The sequence below is a fragment of the Epinephelus lanceolatus genome, chromosome 14, assembly GCF_041903045.1.
Source record: "Epinephelus lanceolatus isolate andai-2023 chromosome 14, ASM4190304v1, whole genome shotgun sequence".
Lineage (NCBI taxonomy): Eukaryota > Metazoa > Chordata > Actinopteri > Perciformes > Serranidae > Epinephelus > Epinephelus lanceolatus.
The window spans coordinates 19,016,778-19,040,070 of NC_135747.1; the positions used below are offsets into that span (position 1 = coordinate 19,016,778).

The following is a 23,293-nucleotide window of genomic DNA, read 5'->3' on the forward strand; positions in this document are numbered from 1 at the left end:
TTTCTTCAGTTCTATATTTATTGTCGTGGCTATCTTTATTCTGCATTGTTTTCATCTTTGTCTTGCTCAGCTGTCCTCGTTTATTTGCTCAAACAGAACAAGCTTCACTTCCTGTTTATTTGTCACGCATGTACGGTAGCCGCCCAGGACCACAGTAAAGATTTGCAGAGGTCAGAATTTATAGGAACAAAGTAGCCTCACATATTTAACAACTTCTTCAACATTACACCGGACACTCGTGCGTGGTCATGAACATATGTGGACACGGCAGCACTTCTTTTTTTTTTTTTTCATAAAAGCCAATATGCACATGTTGCAAACAAAAGACATGAGCATACATTTACATACTCATATAGGCTTAAGCCCCACATACGTCCATAGACGCCCAATATTTGTTTTACGGCACAGATCAAGGTCAATTTCATCAATCTGATGGTAGTATTGATCATCTGCTTAAAAAATACAGAAATCCTTTTTTCATGCAATTTCATACAGAAATAGATAATAGATCATAGACAAGTGCATTACATTAGCATTCCTCACTAAGTTCTTGTGTAGTAAGCCACCTATTAGAACTACTCTCTTCTTATTGCCTTGTTTTTTCTTAAAGAAATTCAGCAGACTCATCAAACAAAAAGTCTTTTTATCATAAGTGTGTTTTAGTTATTCAGACAGGGCACATGGTTTCATAACGCAGTTGAATGTAAATCTGTCTGCAATTTGCTTACCTTGGTACAATTCTCCCCAGCAATGTATCAAGGACATGTGACTTCGATGCTATTTACTTCAGTGTTTCCCCTACCATTATATTAGGGGTGCGCCCCGCCCCCCCTTGAAGGTCAAGTTAATTTTATCTAATTTTATTTTCTCTGCTCTCTGTATCGCGCACGGCGGAGTTTGGCCCCGTTGCGCACGCGCACACACACACACACACACACACACACACACACACACTAGAGGGTGTAAAAAAAAGGACTTGGTGATGGCGGCACTAATAGGAGCTAACTGCTAACAGACAAGCTAACTGCTATGAGACTGTAGTTAACTGTTTACAGACACAAGCTAACTGCTTACAGACAGAAGCTTTCAAAGCTCTCAATTTTTGCATTTCTCGCGTCATTTTACCTTTTCAGCGTTGTTTGAACTGGCTATAAAGTCATCACTGAGGACTACCCAGAGGTGTGGGCGAAGAGGGTTTATCTAGCTTGAGGCTGAGGGCGGTATATATACATATACATTTATATACATTTATATATATATATATATATATATATATATATATATATATATATGTATATACATATACATATATATATATATATATATATATATATATATATATACTATGCATTGTTTTTCGGCACTACCTCGTTCTCTATAGCTGATGTAACGTGAATTACTCCTGTGTGGGATCAATAAAGTTCTCATCTTAGCCATCTGAGAAAATCAAATATATTGTTTTTGGTGCCTAACTGTTTCCCAAGTATATTAGTGTGTGTGTGAATGAATAAACAAGAGGCATTAATGTAAATTTCTTTGTAGAAAGGCGCTTTATGAAATTAACTCCGTTTACTTGTATTAGTTTACAGCGTAGCCTTGCCACATCCAATATGGCGGCGCCGTTGACGTATCACAACAGCGGGCAAACCCACTTGATGCGGCGTCTACGTATATATGTCTATGCGTTTAGTGGCCGTTTTGGTAAGGAACCGGAACCAGGGCGAGAGAGACAGGATCCAGAATTTGATGGATGTGCCTTTCCGTCAAAATAAAAGCACCAAGCTAATAGAAATGCGGTGAAAATTAAAGAATAGAATTTACAAGAAAAGCCCCAAGCCATTAAGTTAACCTTTTTCTTTTATTGTAAATCGATGGTGCGCCAGAATTTAAAGTTTTACTTTGGTGAACACTTTTACTTTGGTGAATTTGGTGAATTCCGGATCCACTCTCTAGACCGGAACCAGAATCCAGACAAAATTCAGAGTGAATGGAAACCAGGCTCTTCGCCATACGTGAAGAGCCTGGTGACACGAGGCTAGCATAGACAAATACACTGAAACGAATGAGTGATGTGCGTACTTTTAGAGCATCAAATTGTACCACTGTACTTTGATGTCAAAATGCGTGCCTGGTATGCAAAATGCGTACAGGTTGGCAGGTCTGGAATTGAGCTATGATAGCTCAATTCCAAATATTGAATTCCTTTACGCTCCGTATAGTTATTTATTATTAATACATTTACTACTGCTCTTCTAACTCTCAAGGCACTTTCAGCATACTCATTTCCCACTTGCCATGACTTGTATTCAGTCAGGCAATTAACACCATTCCTACATTTTTCTTATCCAGGCTTTCTTATCTCTAGCACTTTACATTAAAAGTGGAATGTGTGAAAAAAAAATCTAACCATTAGTGTTTGCAATGTATTTTGTATACCCAAAGGTATCCATGCTGAATGCATTTGCCGAGGTGTGAATTGAGCTGAGAGATTTTAAAAAAAATGCTTAAAAAAGAAATGCTTTCGCTTTTTTAAAAGCTGAAAAAATATTCTGAATTTCAAGATTGCCTGTGTTAAATCACTGAAAATCTACTTTTATCATATAAAATTTCACATATAAAACATGTTTCACTTTAACATTAATTAAAAGCTATACTCTTTTCACAGAACGTAAAACATACAAACGTAATCACAGTTCCATTAAGAGATCCCTCTTCTATCATTCTGGTACATTCAATATTCTCAACTCTCACCCTTTGATCCCAGTGATGAGGAACACCAGGTTGCCGTTGATTTTGGTGCAGTTGACAAACTTGTCGATGTTGTTGGAGTCCACTGTCTGAGCCGACTGTAGGCTGGCTGTACCAATGCCATCACACGCTGCAACGCACAGTGAGATATAAATGCCTTTATAACACCAGCATGTCTAGATGATTGAGATTTGAAGGGATTGAATATGTGGCATTTTAATAGTGTATAAAGGGGGGCAGTGGATGATGCAGCTGCCAGGCAGTGTTAGTATTTCTCAAAAATAAATTTAATTTTAATCCCAATTAACCCCCAAAATTAGAATTTGATTGTTTTTTGTGATTATATGTCTCTGAGTTACTGTGGTAATGATTTATTAATGTCCAAATGCTATACATAGCATCCTCTTGGCATGCCCAATATTAACAGTGATCGATAACCAAAAATGATTTGCTTTAACAACTTCATAAATGGCCACATAAGTGGAAACATAATCAATTACTGATTAGTTTATATATTTTTAAATATCTCTTTATGATGTACCTTTTGGGCAGATGTCAGTACAAGGAATGCACATCTTAATGCGGTTCTCCTCCACCTCCATCTTGTTGCTGGGGCATGCTCTCACACAGGAGCTATGGTCCACCACAAAGTTATCTGAAAAACAATTCACCATAAATGTCAAATACAGATGGCTGCTGTTTGTCACGCTGGAACATACAGTGCAATAAGTGGCACTTGGTGAAGGCAATCACATAAAAAAAAGTGCTGAAAGTCACTTTCATTCTCTTTGTCTGACTGAAGCTTTCCTGACTGCACATGGATTACATTAAAGGGTTAAACCATGTTTGAAGTTTTAAGCATGCCAACTTAAATATTTAATGAAATTGCCTTTTTATTGGACTCTGTTTCATTTCTAAAAGTCCCTATTTAGTTGGGAGAACAACCCATACTGAAGGAAAATGAACTCACATACTTATCATATTACCAACCACAGACCAGCACACTACTACTACCACAAAACAAAAGAGACACTTCATTTTGTGCTCCCCTTTAAACAAGCCTGAAATATACATAGAAACATCACTGTTTTAAGCAGCAGTAAGAGACTTACTTTCATCACACTAAACATTTAAATGGTCACATTATACCGCATGTCTAAGTAACGCTGCCTGAAGCACAAGTCCCACTCCCCTCCCTGCTGGTTGGCCTTTTCACTGATGTTGAGAAACAGCGTGGGGCGTCCACAATTAGCTGTGCACTTGGTGAGTGGTTGGTGGTTAGCAGGGTAGTAGTCATAGAACAAAGGATTAATACCAAGATTAACAGTGTTGTAAGGCAGTAAGAGGAGATATCATGGTGATGCAGACCAACTCGCTGGTCTTGGTATTCTGAGAAGATTCATAGCCCAATGCAAGAGACAATTCAAAGGTACTGAGCAAAGGCACCAAACAGATGTTACCCATGACCTCAAGAAAAGCTTTGCTTCAGGTATTAAGTGTTCTGCAACCAGGTCCTTGTATTTGTAATAGAGGCAGCCTCCTCCTTAATCCCTTTAGATTCTGTTGGGTCATTCACACCACAACCACGTGTGAACCAGGACCAAGATTCAGACGGTCTCTTCAGGGACGACCATGCCTTGTGCCATATTTAAAGAGGTATATGCATGCAGGTGAGAAGCACAAACTCCAGTCATCCTTGACACCAAAATGGAACTGCAGTTCCTGTTGACGCTTATACAGTGGTGTATGGTAGTTAGGAAGGGCCCCAGTGCACGTTATTATGACGGGCCCTGGTGTAAGATTTTGGGTCTAGCTACGATTTGACAATGGACAACAGCAACACACATATTACCTAGCAATCATCAGTGCAAATATGTATGTGACAAAAACATAAAATAATATAAGAAAGTATTCATTCAATTAAATATTTTTTATAGTTTATTTGTTGTTTTATAGTTTCTGTAAAGTTTGGCCCCACTTTTTAGTTCAACATGAACATGTGTTCTTCTTTGAACATGGGTGTATTTCTGAGGTGGCAGTCTGCAAGAGTTTCAAGAGCCTGTTCTCTGGCCAGCACGCTGCTGGAGGGCCTGCCCTCTCTATTGACACCCCCATCCCATGGGCCCCTTTGCAACCGAACCACCTGCACTGTCTATATTTAGGCCCCTGTGCTTACGCTTGCCACACTGATTTAATCATCCAATCAAGGTTAATCACCAAAATTCCCGATTAGCACAGATGAGAATAAAAAATGTTCATGCCTAAAATACAACGTTATGCCAAAGACACTGGGCCAACCGGAAACGCATCACCTTGTAGTCATCATGATCATGATTATTCTATTGAATTCCTGTGCGGCCACTTAGGAAGAGACGTGTTGCTAACTGTGTTTTGGATCCACACTTTATGAAGCTTTTCCTGAAATTTGTCACCAATTTGTAGATATGTGGTTTTCTCTGTCTTCATAAAACTGGGATGTGAGGTAAGTGTTTATTGTTTATCCTGTGTTGTCTTAGTGGCTAATGTGTAAACAGAGGCAAATGCTTGCATATTAAAATCAAAGGAGGCCCTGCTCTGATGTATCTATTAATTTTACATTCACCACAGTAAGAAATCCCTTTTGTCTCCTATCCTGTCCTCTCTGCCTATGGATCTCAAGACCTTGGCATTTGGGCCCAGAGAAACACACACAAACTGTACTTCTTCCTGTCATGATGCATTCCTTACTCTAACCTGCCCCACACCTAAATGCCCAACCCCATCCCTTAGCCTAATTCTAACCCTTACCTTAAAACCGAGTTTTAATCCTTAAACAGCCCTTTGTAGAAGTGAAGACTGGCGACAGTGTCCTGACTCACATGCACAAGTAACTTCGGACAACATAAAATAAGCTGTATTGACACTAACGGCATTTTCTCTGTGAAATGATCTTCCAGCAACTATGACAAGGATATTACAAGCTAAAGATGTAAAAACAACTCAAGCATCCCTCGTATCTCATCGTTGTTCTTGTTCATGGCAAAACTTCTATTTGTGCAGGAAGGCAAACAGCATGAAGAGGTGGTGTTCAAATGCTAATAAGATATTTTCTGCATGTATGTGTGTGTACAGTCCATAAAAATCAGACTATGAAAATGCACGAGTGTGAATGTGTGTGTGTGTGTGTGTGTGTGTGTGTGTGTGTGTGTGTGTGTGTGTGTGTGTGTGTGTGTGTTTGCAAAGTTATGATCTTTGCTAAGAGCTAGGTATTATGCTGGCATTATGCAAATAGGGATATAATGGCTTATTTTGACAGATGTGTGGTAATACACAAGCATTTAAGCATTTTAGTTGTTTTCTATGGCGTGCTTCATGTATCAACTAATCAACTTTTCTCTAATCCCCAGAGACAGCAGCAATCGATGAGATTCAATGTATTTTCTGAATATGTTATTTATTTTATTCCCTAAATGTAACACTATATATTTGCCAAGGGGAGAAATAGCCTCAGCATGAACAGCAAGCTTTACTGAATATCTGTGAATAAAGAGATTATCATCCCCATTTTTTTACTTTGAAAAAAGAAATCTGGTAATCAGCATGAAGCATTTGTTTTCAGCCTACATCCTATAGTGTAACATTTAGTAGCTTGCTTGTGCTTTTCACTCATCTTTCTGTTAACGATCCTTCACCAAAATTATTTGTGCATGTGTGTGTCCAGGTGATAAGACTCACGCGGGCACTTCTTGACGCAGAAGGCTCCATAGGTGTACTTCGCCCTGGGGTTGTGTTCCAGTTGGAAGGTGGTGGGGTTGTAGACGAAGGGCTGGGGGCACTGGGTCACACATGCCCCACTGTCATTGAAGTTGGTGCAGGCCTGCAAACACCATGAGACGATGCAAACATTAATCTCACTACACCAGCTTTGAACTGAGGTTTCCCTCCAGAGGTGACATTATTTCATGGTGCGGATGGAGAATAATTGCATGCACCCAGTGAAATTACCATCGGGTCAAAGTCAGATTTGCCTTTTCTAGCAGATACATAGGCTTAAATTTGGCTTACAAAAATCTGTGGTCAATGTGGAAAAACGTGGACAAAAAGTGTTAGAAACACACACAATAAAAGATGCAAACCATCTACAATGACATCATCTCAATCTGTCCATTATAACTATATAGTTTAAATGCTATAATGCTCCTTCACTGCTCTCAGTAACGATGGATGGACCACCAAGGTCACAGAGAGCTACTTTATAGACTGAATCACCTTGACGCTGTACTACCACTTCCGAAGAGACAACTGGCGATTGTTTTAAATTGTTGAGACATGTGACATTGGCTACTTGTTTATTTCTGTGCTCATTTTAAGCTATAACTGTAAAGTTTACAGACATATAGGTGAACATGGTGGCCCTACCTACCTGATTTTCTGCTGTTTTTATTTCATGTACTGTGTTGCTTTGTTAGATTCTTTGATAAGAAGCTAAGCAGTGTACTGCTTAAACTCAAACTTATTTTAACCATTGATCTCCTATATAAATGTCCTCAATAAATCTAATACACACTAACTGATGAGGGCAGTAGTAGACCAGGAACTCTCGTGTTCTTAAATGACACATTTTTGGAGATGGAGTCCTTTGACTTTGAAATAACCATTTCAGTTCCCCACTGGACAAGGCTGTTTTCTTATAATTTACCTTTTTTAGGTGGCTAAAAACTAATCAAGTGAGGCAGCGTATGCTCAGTAGTCTTTCTTTGTATGTGCCTGAAGCAGGGGGTGTTCTACCCACAAGTTATTCTGAAAAAGCATTGTGATTTGGTCTGTGGTGTAAAACTTGAAAACAGAGTCTTTAGTATGAGCTTAAAATGTTTAAGGGATATATTGCAGATTTTCAACCGGCTCTGTGTCACTACAATGTAGGCCATGTGTGCAGATGAATGGTGATGGCTTCCCTTTGCCGCCAGCTCACGGAGCGTGTGCGTTTGCATGTGCGTTTGCAACGTTCATCTGCACACTCTGCCCACACTGCAGTGACACAGAGCTGGTTGAAAATCAGCAAAGTATCCCTTTAAATGAATGAAACTGAATATGAAAATCTTCACCTGCATTCCTTGTTCTAATGGTCAATGTATGTCCATTATCTACTACAGTAAACACTGCACTCTCCTGGATAGACATTTTATATTGCTGTATTACATTGCTATATTGGGAATGAGCAAGTTAGAACCTTTTGTGATAAAGATATAATAACTGATATTTGTTTTTTTCCCTGTTACCTACAATATGCCGAAATTTCTGACTTTCAGTCAGTCAGTTGGGGCTTTTGCTCTTTCAGGTGGAATGCAGTTCAAAATGAGTCCTTGATTTATTCATTTTTGATGTTTACTAAAAGATTAGGTGTCAGTCGGGGGAAACAGTGATAGAGGAAAAACAGGCAGTGAAAGAGTGTTCAAATTACTGAAAGCATTTATTAGACAGTGTATGCTTAGTCCAAGCTGTAAGATAAGCCCAATTAATCAATTGTGGTAATAAAAAACATATCTATGTTAATGCTCTGGAGATAAGATCTTTTGTCTTAATACAATCAATTTATTTGATAGGAGACAATCCAGACTTTGCTCTCTCATTTAAAGAGTAATTCAAAATGACTTCCTGATTTATCCATTTTTGCAAAGATGAAGTATGAAGAATTAAGAAAAGAAAAAAAAAAAGAGCAAGGAGTTGCCCTTCCAAAGTCGAGCAGAGGAGCTCCTTCAGTGATGGACTCTGAATTCCAAGCACAGAAACAAGTTTAACATGCAGGGGGGTGGAAATAAAACTGATAAAGCACACACCAAAGAGCCAGAATGGAGGGGAGGCTGGTGAAGTCTGTATTTAACAATGACACTCATGTCAGGAAGAAATGGGAATTAAATGTCATTTAACAGTATTTGCCATATATGTGGCATTTTAATAAAAAAAAAAAGAAAAAAAAGGGAAAGGCAGAAATCCTTTTGCAGGAGTACCTTGATTCAATGGAAGATAAAAGTCATGAGTAAAATGTGTCAGGTTTGTGAATAACAGGAGATGTAAAGTACAGTATGATCAGGAAATGTGTTTTTGGTGGAATTGTATGATATTACCATGTCGACAACTGGTTTGAACATGTACTTTGTTTGTAAAGTGTGTGTGTGTTCACTTACAAAACAGTCTGTGTCCTTTGGCCCATAGCAGCCACCTGCACACTCACGATGGCAGCAGTCACTAACATAGGGACCAAAGCAACGTCCGTCACACTGCTCGGCACACACTGTCTTAGTTACTGTGGAGTGACAGATGCAGAAAAGACAGAGAGAAAGAGAATACATATGTCATATAACAAGTAAACTATACATACATATATATATATATATATATATATATATATATATATATATATATATATGCATTATATATGTAGTATATAATTCACAAGGCTAGTGACAACTTAAAATTGGTGTGCAGCATTAATGCAGCATTAAGCAGAGTCCCTTCAAATGTGTCACGATTACACCTTGAGAAAAATAGGCAGGATACTGAATGAGGAATGGCATAAAAGTTTTTTTGTTCGTATTGGACTTAAGAATTGTGAATAAATTTGTCACCTTCTGCTCTTGCAATATATATACTGTATAATAAGTGTCATGTACATAAAGCTATTCAACAGATTTGAATTGGAATGAAATTCTGAGAGAAAAACTTCCGTCTAAAACTTCCATGCACAACCATATTCTTTCACAACTAGTTCCTGGATACACTGCTGGATGGTCAGTCTGATTGTCTGGCATCTGCAGTCACCTGGTAAATGTATGAACGTGTGTGTTTGTGTGTGCTTTACAACTGTGTGTGGCGTGTTCAACTGAAGCCAAAGCATCTCTGCCACCACCTACTAGCTATCTTCAATCATGTGTTCATCTGCTTGCAAGCTCCTCTGAAGGTCTCTGGCTGGATTTGACAGAGACGTAGTGATTCCTATCTGACTCACTGTACTGTCGTCCCTTCATGGTGAACGTCTGTCCACTTTTTCCCCGCACGCCTGTCGTAGTCATATGGGCTGCCGTATGCCTGTGCGCCTCGCTTCTTGACAGCCATATGTAAATGTACATGGGACTGTCATTTCACAGATAAAGACAGCTTGTAAAGGACACAGCTTTAGTGTCAGCAGAGGGATCTCTGTGATAGAAAATCTCACTAAATCAAAAGCTATTGGGAATGGGTAAAGCAGTTTAACACAGGAAAAGTTAAATACAGTTGCTCCTGCACAGTGGCACACTCAGGCTGTCAGGCTGAAAACAAACAAACAAAAAAACAAGGGCACCAGCTGCATGCCGTGGGGCACCAGCACACAGAAAAGTTTTCTAGCATGCAACCTATATGGTGCTGCAATGGATTTTCTCCACTGGAAGGGCACCCTTGAGGGCCCCTAATCACTTTTTTTGCACACTGGGCCACTGTAGAGGACACTTGTTTTATCCACCATAGGGGGAACCACAAGGGCATGTTTTTTCAGGGTGTGTTAGTTCAGGCAGCTCACCAAACCCCCAAATGGCAACAGTTAAACACACATGTTGGGTTTTAAATATTATTATTATTTGTTTTCTAATAACACTGATAATAAATACATGATAAGAATATTGCTGTGTTGTGTTAGTGATGGAAATAGAAACCAAGATGATAACTTGTTGTGGTCCTTTTATGTACTCATAAAAGTAAATTAAATCCTTGTGTCTTGATGGACTGCCCCTGCTTCTTTTAGCTGACAGATGTGGATGCATTCATCTATCCAATCTGACACTCTAGACTAAAATAAGAGCACTGTTGTCCAAAGAAATCGAGCGTTCTACTTTACCAGTTACAAATTTACAAATGGTTACATTAAAATGGATAGGGCTCTGCTGCTTCATCTTCTTAAGCCGGGTACACACTACACGTGAACTCGTGTACAATAATCTGTTGTTTCAACTCATGTAGTGTGTCATAATAGAGGACAACCGACACCACGTCTGGGACGCCTCCAACACAAGGTCTAGCATGTTTGATTTTCTTTTTGTCTTTCACGACCTCTCCCATCACAGCAGTCACTTTGACCAATAGAAACACAGAGTGATCTGCTGCCATAGACAACTGTATGATATCAACACCACACGCTTTTTGATATTTCCTCTAGGGATGTTACCACACTGAGTAAAAAAGGAAAAATGATGTTGTCAAACAGAGGCACTTTATCAACCTGGTGAGAACAGCCATTAGCATCAGGCTAGCAAAGAATGTTATTTCTTCATAATGGAGACCGATATAAAGGAATAAAATTAAAAAACTAATGGCGGGGCTTTGACTTACCACAGCTGCAGAGGGTATCAGTTTCATTTGAAACAGACTACACTAGAAATGGGCCATTACTTAGTATTCCCTCTGTATTTTTATATTTTTATTTTCAATCCGCTACAGTTTGCCTTGTTAAAGTTAATGCATTGCGCTGTTATTTCAAACTCAACACTTCCTGTACCCGTTTAAAATTAAAAGCCCATTATAATTTCAGTTGAGAGAATCCCTGTTCTAAACAGGCTTTATTGTGAAAAAAGGAATCAGTGACATTTATAGTTTTCATGCAGTACTTCAAATGTAGCTCCTGCCATCTGGTGGCGCTTTTTTGTCACTACAACAACATTTCAGCTAGCACGTGAACAGACACAGTGACTGAAATAATAGTAATGATTAAAAAAAAAATAGGACAAGAATAACCCGAGGACATCACACACGTCATGAAAGATGATCTGGAATGATTGGTCATGGACCAACCTGTTGTCCGTCGGCCAAGTCACATCACAATTTTATAACCCCACAACTGCCTAATCTGACATAGTGACTGTTGGAACAGACAAAAATGTGGTGTAGTGTTAACCTGGCATTAGACGTCCTCTTAGTGCCCAGAGTATGCTCTGCCACTCCAAGAGTTTAGCGTTCTGAGCAACAAGCTGACAGCAGCGTTCCGAACTTATGAGCAGTCTTCTTTGTGCACTCATGATCTGAATCCATGAATCCCTTATGTGCACACAACATTTACAATGAGAATTGCTAATAGTGGATTTGTTTTTTGTATTTTTGGGGGAAAGTCTCGCAATATTCCACCACTCATTGGACATATTAGTCGTTATATGAAAATTCACCTGCTGGCATCCTGATTATTCATTTCCATGTAAACTAAGCCTCTGTTGTACACACTACAGAAACCCAAACCTTAAAGTTCAAAGTGCGCCTCTGCCCCAACCCCCCCTCTGAGTCGGCCAGTGCTACTGAGGTGTGAAGAAGCATACACAAGATGTACGTTTCATAGGATTATTTGGAAAACAACACACCATACTCAGTGTAACAAGAAAAGCACACTGGCTTGTGTGGTTCTATCCTATCAGCGTACAGCTTGTTTTTTAAGGATCTGTAATTTGTTGCACAACTTCTTCTTAGTTTATACTTTCATCACGCCCCCAAAATCCCATCCATATTGAAAAACCTGGATCTGTTTTTTTTTGGATTACCTTTTCCTGAGAAAAACAACAAGCTCTGACATCTGATATCTTTGCACCCAGGAGTGTATAAAATCAAATAAGACAAAATCAAATGTAGTCACTGGATCATTCAGTTTCATTCAGATTTGCTGATAGAGGTAAAAGTAAATTAGTCACAGATACTGTTACAGGGACTGAAGCAGGAAGTTGTCATAGTACTCATTTCTGTAACAATGTGAGTGTACGACATTACAATCCCAATGGTAGAGTGTGAATGTGCATGTGTTTGTGTTTCTGTGTGCATGCACATCATTTGTTGATGTGTGCTGTTTCCCTTTGGGCACTGCAGTGACGAGATACTATCACAGTGATGGATACAAGCCACACACAAACTGCCAAACACACATGCAAACGCACACACGCACTTCACCTACGCCTTACGTACCATCAGTAGCATTCCATTAACAGCGCCTGGGCTAAAATGAAATGGCCTACTTTACTCAAAAGACACTTTGTCAAACAAATGACCTTGCCAGGAGAGAGACGCAACACTGTTGATCAATTTGGCTTTAAACTTACACTTTAGGAAAAAAAAAAAAAAGAGGCTGGCGACAACAAATACAAAAGAAATCCATCTCATAAAATATGCCTGGAAGCTTCCATTTGAACAGGCTGTGGACAGCAGCATCAGTCACAGGAACCACTGCTTCTCAGTTCCCATTTACGTGAGTTAAAATGTGCTTTTTCACATCTGGTTTCCAAAAGAAATTCATAAATAAAGATGGCATTTTTTTGTTGCAGTTGAAACACTTTCTATACTGAGCAAAATTTACCTTATAATCTACGCAAAATTTCACCAAGATATAGAGCACTTAGCGTAACCACTGGACGGAGATATATGATGGTCAAAACCCTCATTTCATTTTTCATTTACATTATTAAACCCTGATTTTAGCGCAATATATAAAATAATCTCGATACAATATAGATCAAATGCAGTGGTTGTAGTGAGTCTGCTAAACTGGTCGTTTCCTACTTGCAGTCAGCTTGATTTCCTATCACGTGAAAGATTAATGGTGTGTGAAGATGCATCAAATTGCATGTACAAACTTCTTGCACCATTCTTGCAGCATAATCCTTATATGTTGTACATTTCAGTGTGCCAAAATATGACTGAACAAACCCATATTTTAACTTATTTTGCCAAAATATACAGTAAGTTTGGAACATTAGAAACAAACAGATGGTCAGCAGATTATGTTGCACAATGGTTTTGATGAGGTTTTTTTTTATTTTGTTTGTTTTACATGTTCTGATATTTTTTTGCCTTCATTAAGTCAGTCAGCCACTGTTCTCTGTAAAAGATTAAAAACAGATTTTAAGAGTTCTGTGCATAGTATTTTATTCTAAAAAGATTTTGGTTTAATAAGAGATTTAAAAAAAAAAAATCCCCAACTGTGTCTTTTCTTTTGTGATATTTTCTTTTTATCTAAATTAAAAAAAGAAATCATCAGGTACAACACCACTTACACTGTATACTTGTTTAGAACTGATGAAACAAAACTATGCAGACAAGTTAATAACCTAATAATTAGGGTCTTAGGGTTTTGGCAGTATCACAGTGCATCACAGCATCTCTTTAAATGTCTGATTTGGGTGTTTTACAGAAATCTAAAACTGCCCATCTCATGCATTAACACCAGGAGCACGCACACTGTACATTCCAACATCATCCTGTATATAATGAAGGCCCTGAGTACTGTATGAACTGATCGGGCCCCCAAAACAGCCACAGAGTGCGCTGCAAACAACCTTTAATATGCAAGTTGCAATCCAGCTAACACATAACTTAAAAAATGTGACAGTGTAAGTGCTGGTTCATCTGTAGGGCCAGTCCAGAGCTCATACATCAGTGGCTGGAAATATGTATTTTCATTTGAAGACTTCATATCCCTCTTTTTGCTGTCCAAATAATATAAGAGATGCAATTTCAATTTGTAATATTGTTATCTCAATGTGTGTTTCTTTGCTGTTTTTTAGAAGATCCAGTGCTCCCTAGAGTTTCCCTTCAAAGTAAGCCAGTCAACTAAGTTAGGCAGTTTAGTTACGCTGATCTGCTTTGTTAGAGTAAATAATATCCCAAGGTAATCGCTATGATAGCTGCAGCCTTTTCACCCTCAACAAAAGTATATATTAAGATCAGATATCAGTTTTAAGCTTATTATAGCTGCGCCACATTAGAAAATAAAATTAGTTATCTTTGATGAAACTGAGTAGAATACAGTCATTTCATGTGTTTATTATTCTGACGCCACGTCAAGTGACAAGTTACCTGTCAGTTGGTGGGACTTCATGTTTACTCCTCTTGGTTTGTTTGCAAAAAGTCAGTGTGAACAGGAACCAAACCAAAACTGAAATGCAACACTATATCATTTTTCCCTCTGGTGCAGTCCAGACTATGAACCGAACTACAGGTTCGGTGTGGGTGAAAGCACCCAATTGAACTCAAGTTCGTTTGCCTGCTAAGTGCCGTTCGTTTGGGCAGGTGTGAACGCAGCAATCACACTCAGGTGCGCACCAAAACAACCGCGCCGAGACCTTCTTAAAGGGGTGGTCTCAGTCCGGTTACAAAACAAACTCTGGTGTGGTTCGTTTGTAGTGTGAACGTGTTCCAACCTCGTGGATGACAACTCTAAAAAAAAAAGCAAGACAACTCTAGGTCTGAGAGCACCCTTAGAAACAAACAAACAAACAAATACAGCAACAACAACAAAAAGCTATGCAATGGTGCCTGTGGAAAGAAATACTAACAACTAGGTGCTTTTTACCTCACGACAGATCTTCCTCACAGTGAATAGTTTGACTTGCCTTATCCAAAAGTGCACATGTGCAACTAATACCTTTAACGATGGCTAAGCCAATGACAGCTTGAACAATCAGCTCTGGCAATGGCAAACAGATTGCCATAATCAGTGCTATTAGGTCCACCTGTGTTAGACTGCTGTGACAAAGATCAGACACATTCATATCTTTACATTTTGAAAAGGTCCCAAGTATAATGTGTCAAATAAGTGTCAAAAACGTTTCAGATTTTCTATAAGATAAATAGCATAAATTTACTGTAAATAATAAATAGATAAAGATAAACATGTATGTACTGTACTGTCATTTTGATTCATGCATATATTCTTATAGAAAAAACTAAAATAACTCAATCTGAAGGCGAAAGCATTGATCCTGATCCCTGCAGACCTCTTCAGCTATGCTAGGCTGTGCTTATATAATCCACACCAGCCCTCAGACTGCACTTTAGATTTGTTCTTCATCTTCTTCTAGGGGAAAAAAACAATCTCTTCATCTACTTATAGGGGCAATCTCCTCTACTGTTATATATCTGTGATTCTCAATACTAAGGATGTGTGTTGAGTTGTAATTTACATTTGGAGCGTATTCACTTTCCTCTGGGGGTGCTGACACCAAAAGCTGCTGTTTATTGTTGCTCTTGAGACAGTTGAACAATTATTCATGGAAATGTCATGCAAAGCATCTGATGTCATCTTTCATTTGACACTTTTACACTTTTTCCTTCCATGTATTTCAGCACAATACAATTAAAGGTTGTGCGGTATAAAAAAAGGAAGCAGAGGGATGAATCATGACATCCACGTATGGATAAAGATGGCGAGATAAAGGAGGGAGACAGACAGGGCTGGGGCTTATCGGGGGCTGGTCTGTGACGTGTAGTTAACAGGTCCTGGTCAAACAGTTCATTCCTCATTATCTTAATGAGATCGCGACCACAGAACAAATAAGATGAGACATGCCAGTGTTGGAAGGCAAAGATGAAGTGGTCTGCGCAGAGAGTGATGGAAAGAGGGGAGGGAATTGATGGCGAGGGTAGCGCAATCAAACTGGAAGAGGGAGGAGAGAAACACAGAGGTGTTTAACAGAGAGATAAAGAAAACGTGTGCAAGTGCTTTTCTGTCTGAATGAATGTGCAGGTTGTATTTCTAGTTAGAATTGTAAAGTTTCAGTGTGTTATGGTGCTTTTTGTGTCGTCTGTGTTGTGTTCCACTACAGAGGAGCCGCACATTGTCATATTAAAGATCAAGCTTCTCTCCGTGTGTTTTGGGGGATGGTGAGGTGCTGTGTTAAACACAGATGGAGGGATGATTAAAAAAAAATGGATGGATGGACATCTGTAGAGACAGAGTGTTCATATCCGTGACAGCAGATTGATAAATTGCAGACAGAAGGATGATGACTTCACACTTTTTTAGTCCTCCTTGCTCAAAGAGTTTTTGTCAGGTTGTGCTGCTGGTCAGGTTTACTTATCAAAGGCAGCATGTCATGGATCCTCCAGTGCTCCGTGTACTCGATGTCCAAGATTGAGTGACAGTAAGGATTATCTTTAATACTGTGCTGAGTGATACTAACATGAATGCTAAGATCAGTGTTTTTAGAAACTAGTAAATGTAGTAGTGGTGGCAGTATTAGTGAGTAAAATGCATTTACAAAAGTTTATCTATGTAGTTTATATACCTCAACAGTATAAAGAATAGGGATGCAGTGGTATCTGTTGTTTTTCGGATTGCTGGCAGATATGATGATTTTTTACGATGGCAGTGGCCGATGTTTTCCTGTGCAGGCTTAAAAGCAGGGCTCCAGAGTAATGGCCACAAACTTAAGTAATGAGCAGCTGCAAGAAGAATACAATGACTGTCAAATGTGATCTCACTGTTGTGTGTCGAGATGGCAAATAGCAGCCGGTGTCCTGTTGTCCTGGGGACAATAGCAAATATGTTTGGAGTAAAGACAGACCTGTCTCAGGATGCCGTTGGGATGAAAGGACGCGGTAAATCCACTATTGTCACATCAGTGAACACAGTATTGTTTTAATCATAATGCTAGATTGGGAACAACTAATCTGTGTTAAAATCAGCAGGAGGAGAGCTAATTAACGTTGACTAACAGCTCATGGAGGTTGCATTGAGTTACACTGTGATGTGTTCAGGATCTAGTCTGTAAAAATTGACTACTGGGTGAAAGTAAATTATAATGTTCTCATGCTGTCAATGTAATCTTATAAAATGTAGTCTTTGACAAGAAACTTGAATAAATATCATAGTTTGGAGGAGAAAATTGTTGATGTTTCCACACCAATATAAGAAAGATATTAGATATATTATTTATGATGTATTACCTACAATAAAAGGCTTTAAAGCAGTTTGTTATTTTTGTTTTTTAAAATGTGTTTCTAATGTAAAGGTGAGGTTAGGGCTGGGCGGTATGACAAAATTTTCATATCACGTTTTTTTTTTTTTTTTTTTAATCATATCTGTTTCACGGTATTTGACGGTTTTTTGTTTGGGTTCGGCCCACTTGACATGCTGCTGTGTTGTATTTTGGCTTGTTCAAGTGCTGGAATTTGTTATTTACGTGACAACACCTAAATGCAACACAGGCTCTGCTCCATTAGTGCCGTGCTCGGTTATAATTGTCTCAGACACGCGTTGGCTTCGGTAATGGAAATTGCGGCCCGAGCCGTGCCCTAGTGTGCTCACCTGTGTGTGTGCGCATATGTCGGAGGGCAAAACTCCACCGTGCACGATACAGAGAGCGGAGAAGAATTGTAAACGGCGGTGCGCCGCTGCTAGTTGCATATAGGGGAAACACTGCTCTTTTTGTTATGAATTCTTCTGGGTCATCGTTTACAGTTGCTTCGTTTTCAGGACTCTCTCCAGCAGCCATTCTCGCCTCTAAACGTTTCTATATGCTCTCACTCTAGCCGGCTCTAACATGCCTGTGGTGAGCAGCGATGCAATAGGTCCCCAGTGAAACACTTTCCCGCCACGCACGTTCCGGACCTTGTTTGGGCTATTCACCGGTATTGTGGTATATGAAAAGTTTATATCATAATGAAAATAAATACCAGTTTTCGGTACAAACCGGTATACCACACACCCTAGGTGAGGTGAGGTTACATTAAAGGTTTGTATGTTGAATTTGTGCTCATTTAAACATTGTTGATTAATAAAAAAGTCCTAAAAGTTAATAAAGTTATGAAAAATAAAGTTTTTGACCATTAAATCATGTAAACATGTTCTTGTAGAAACCCAAAGTGTCAACCTGAAAATGAGCACAACAGGTCCCATTTATGACTGGTTGAGAGTTAAGCCATTGGCCATACATTAATTCCTTGGCTGTGGAGTCTTCCCTCACAATAAAAACAACAGCACCAGTCATTTGTTGAAATGCCAAAATATGACCTATGTGTATGTACTTTTGCCTGATAAGGACCTCTTGTGACAGTATCCAGTCTGACCTTTGTCACTCAAAAGCAAGGGCACAAGTTATGTGATGTCGCTAGTGCTGCAAAACTTCTTGTGGAAAATGTCTGGGTAGATGGAAAGGTCAATGAAGCATGTGTCTTTTGACACTGGAGATCCCACCTCCTACTGACATTCAGCACTGGTTTCTTTTAATCCTGACCATGATCCTTCCCCAACCTCGTATATAACCATGGCTATGAAGTCCCTCTTAACCAAGTATAATTTTTGCCTAAACCTAATCCTTAAACATAGCAGTGTCAGACCGGAAAGTCACCATTTACTGTATGTAACAGTCATGTGTTTGGAAGCCGGTGATAAGCGACCCGTCTTTGGTTTAATTTGAAGGACCTTTTCAGACCCGGGGCCACAAAAGCAGAATTATTATTTTCTCTCCCTTTTAGTCCTTGGTTTGAGCCAACTGGCGCTCTGTGGCCTGCAGCTTTTATACCTCATTGATTTTGCTTTTGCAATGTGAGTGTGTCTCAGTGTGTGTGTTTGTGTACATGTATGTGTTGTGCACTGTCCTTTGTGTGTGTGTGTATGTGTATGTGAGACAGAGATAGAGAGCGGGAGAAAGACAGCAACATGGGCAGAGCCTGAGAGAGAGACACTGACAGAGAATTGAGAGCCTTAGAAAGATGACTGAAGGAGAGGGAATAACACACAGCCCCCTCCTCCCTACTGATGGACTCAGTGCATCGTTCTCACACTCTTTCTCAGCTGCCATTAGTTAGTATGAAGGGTGGGAGGTCCCAGCAGGAGGGTTTGTGGAAGATGTGTTTGGGGTCTAGGGATGCAGCTGAGTATTGATGTGTGTGCATGTGTGTGTGCATGTGTGTGTGTGTGTGTGTGTGTGTGTGTGTCAGCTGGAGGTGGTGGTATTTCCTCAGTCATTATAGGCTCGAGAATACCTGAACATAGCTGGCCCAATGGCAAAGATGAAACCTGCCTAAAACCCCTCAAACTGTCTCTCACTATGAATTTAATTAGGGTAAACTGAGACTAAATATATTAATTTAATGCAGGAAATAACGCCGTACCTACAGCATAGGCTCTGCGTTGATGTAGAGCCTACACCATAGCCTGATGTGCATCTTCCCAGAAATGTAACTACACGTCGCGGCCACGCAGACCTCTGAAACCATTTCCCTCAGGGGAAACAAAGACTTTATTTACTTTCAGAAAATTGTGAAGACAATAAAGCCTCCACCAAATAGCATCTTAAGTCTTGTGTGTGTGGTTTATCCTAGCTTCATACGATCAGAGGAAATCTCCACTCGTCCCTCGGCTAATGTAAAATGCCATAGGCTTGTGCTAATAACATTAGCATGTTATTTGTTTGGAAAACGTGTTCAGTATAAGACGGCTGTTTTGTCGGTGAACCTTGTGAGTTGTAATGGAAACAAACGTTGTAATGTTACCTTTGTTAAATGTTGCTGTTGTCCCAGGCTTCATATGAGTAGAGGAAAAGTCTGCTAGCTGCTAGGCTAATTTATACAATGTAAAATGTCATAAGCTTGTGCTATGAACTTTAGCATGTTGTATTTGTGGGGAAAATGTGTCCAGCAAAGGACAAATGCTTTCTCTCTCTCTGAATGCTGCGAGTTATAGTGAAGCTGATTTGTGTACTTGTGTTTGAAATTGTTGCTATAAAGCCATGTTTAATGTGTGTTTTGTTTGTGTTTTGAATCAACTCAAATTTACAGCCCTTCACAGAAACCCCGTGGAGATTAGTGTTTTGGAGGTGTAACTGCAGAGTGACACAGACAAAACCACACAAAATGCTTACAACAGTGTAGGTCACATGTGTAGGCTACGGCGTAGGCTCTGCATAGAGTATAAATCCCACTCAAGTCACACTTAAACATGCTAAAAAATAAAAATGTTATTAACTATTGGGTTTTTTTAGATGTAAATTAATTTTTCATGATGTTATTGACAAATTAAAAAAAGAGTTTCAAGCATTCCTCTTCTCTAAATACCAGCCAATAATATTATATTACAAATGTCAACCTACAATTAGAAGTTGTTTAAAGACATTTTAAAAATGCTAGAACTGTACATTTTCCTCAGTCATTTAGCCAAAGAAACACAAGACCTTTAATATGGAAAGTACAGCTGATAAAACCATCAAACAAATTGTTACTAATGCAACAGATGAGTTATCATCAGAGTAGCAGGGATGAGTGTAAGGTCTTAACGTCTGCACTGTGTGCCTGCGTGAATATGATTGGGTGATACGGGCCAAACAGTTGTGATTGAGCCAAACATGGTGAAGCATATTGCAAACAGCTGATGCCAATCAGCCAACACAAGCACAACCTCACTGCTCTGCCTGTATCAACGCTATGCTTCATTTGGGGTAAAAATGACACAGGATCAGCAAGGTATCTTTATCCCATGCCTTTAAACTGGAGGCCAGTGGAATAAAGTATGTGCTGGATTATAATATTGTGCACATATGAATCCCGTTTAGTTCTTTTCAAATTAATGAAAACCGAATATACAGATGACCTCTATGTTAAATACTAAGCTGAAGAGATAAATGTAATATTGTAATATGTTTTTTTTTTCTCTCTTGTGTCTGGACATGATTTTAGTTGATCTCGATTTTTTCGGTTTAATTGGGGTTCAACTTATTTTAGCATAGTTTTGATTAGCTATTTGAAAAGAAATTATTTGAAGGGAAGACCACGTCCATTATTTGATCTTATCTCAGAGTGGCATACTGCAGCTTTAGATATTATGAAATTAATTTTGTAGTCAGTAAATGAGCTATATTTCTAGTTTGAGTTTGTCAGAACAGATCAAAGAAGAGTAAAAAAAGATACAAAATGCTATTTAGTACCAGTTTAAATTTGACAGATGCTTTTATGTGATTTATCAGGATCGGGATATTAAAGGTAGGGTCTGGAGGATTTTCCAGTTGCTGTTTGTAAACACACATTCAAGTTCGGCCCCTCCTATCGGGCTCAACTCTCCCGGGTGTATGGAGCCCAGAGGTACGGAAGAAAGCTTCACAGAAGAGGTTCAGGCAAGGCTCGCGCTGGTGCAAGCTCGGACACACTCTGGCACGGCACCTGCGCTCTCTCATTGGCTGGGAAAATCTCCGCCCAGAAGCGGTCCAAGCTCACAAAAACATCAAAATACAGTTAAAGGGCTGGAGCTCTGCAAACAGAGTCACCACCACACATGAGTAGAAGCCCATAGGTGATGATTAAGCAGGATTTCATTTGTATATGTCTATATTTTGTTTTGTTTGAAAATCCTCCAGATCTTACCTTTAATTACAAAAAAAAAAAAAAAATCCAGGATTCACACATGGATGATTTTTTTTTTAATCAGTTAAGTTAACCAAATAAGATCTGGCACTTTGGACTTTAATGGCTACATTCACATGCATGTTAAATGCCATTCGTGACCTACAGTAAGTTGCCTAAACTGCCTGATTTGAAGCTTTGACACTTGTAAATGTCACGAGCACATTAGTTAGACACACGTTATTTCATACCCTTGTATAGAAACTAGCCCAGTCTTTCACAATAAAAGCATAAAATTGTGTCCCTGATCTTAGGTCAGTTTTTGTGTGTGTGTGTGTGTGTGTATATGACAGTGGATAGATGTCAACCATAGTTCAATAGGAATTTTTAAACAGAAATAACTACACTGGGTACACACCATAAACATTCTGAAAACAGAAAATAAGAGGGAAATAAGACAATCCAAGCAGCAGGTAGAGTCTCTGCAGATAAATACAGCACCACACACGTCTAGTGAGTCATAAGTGATGACTGAGAGGGATTACTTCTGTATGAGTCTATACATTATTTAAGTACTTAAGAAAACCCTGCATCATATATCCTTAAAGTGAACAATGTTTATACACCATCTATGTGCATATATGCATATAAGCATACGAACTGTGGCACTAGATGCCATTCACAAGAAACCACTAAGGGACTGTTTGTTATTTATGAGAGGGGGAGGGGTGCAAAATGGGTAGGGAGAGGCACCAGAATTTAAGAGCGTCCTTGCAGTATTTTTACCAAACAAAAACAAAATAATTCGTAGTTTCAAGTGATGATACACTTTTGAAAACATACTTATGAACATTACATTCCATTTCTACCATCTCCCTACACACTGGTCTTTTAATGAAAATCTGGAGTTAAGGGGGGACAGACCGACCCCAGAGCTAATTTAGTGCAGTAAACCAAGGCATTTTTCAACTCCAGGATTTTGTTTGAAAGTAACTTCTGAACATCCAAATGCTTTTTAAATCTACTAATGTGTGCCAAGCCATATGATTCTGGCCACAGCTACCACTGTTGTGTATGTCATGGTTTACTTAAGATAACAGGCATTAACATGCACATGTTGCGAATGCCAGTTGTGTGCACGCTGTGATTTGTGTGTGTAATGTGTATGTACTGTATATGTATATGTATAGGTGCACACATATTCCTTATAAGTACACACACACACACACACACACAGAGTTCATGTGAAGACCCCCCCCACCCCCATTTTTTTTTTTTTTTTTTTTTTTTAGTATTTTCATGTATTTAAAACCTTGTATTTATTTGTGTTTATTTATATTCAATATTTTTGTGGTTATGTTGAGTATGTGTCACTTCATTTTTATAATTTATATTTAAAAAAAAAAAAAAAATTGTGATGCAAGTGAAAAAAACAATTGTTGTCAATCTT

The 23,293-nt window shown here is 39.0% G+C and overlaps 1 protein-coding gene across 2 annotated transcripts in view; it reads right to left on the reverse strand.

The window, feature by feature from the left end:
• erbb4b (erb-b2 receptor tyrosine kinase 4b) overlaps nucleotides 1–23,293 on the reverse strand; it is a 476,882-nt gene that overhangs the window by 148,544 nt on the left and 305,045 nt on the right. For both annotated transcript variants that reach the window (XM_033616755.2, XM_078174431.1), the window contains exons 6-9: nucleotides 8,913–9,031; nucleotides 6,463–6,604; nucleotides 3,290–3,403; nucleotides 2,752–2,878 (exon numbers count right to left, since the gene is read on the reverse strand). In XM_033616755.2, coding sequence (XP_033472646.2) covers nucleotides 2,752–2,878; nucleotides 3,290–3,403; nucleotides 6,463–6,604; nucleotides 8,913–9,031 — 502 coding nt within the window. The remainder of the gene's footprint in view (nucleotides 1–2,751; nucleotides 2,879–3,289; nucleotides 3,404–6,462; nucleotides 6,605–8,912; nucleotides 9,032–23,293) is intronic.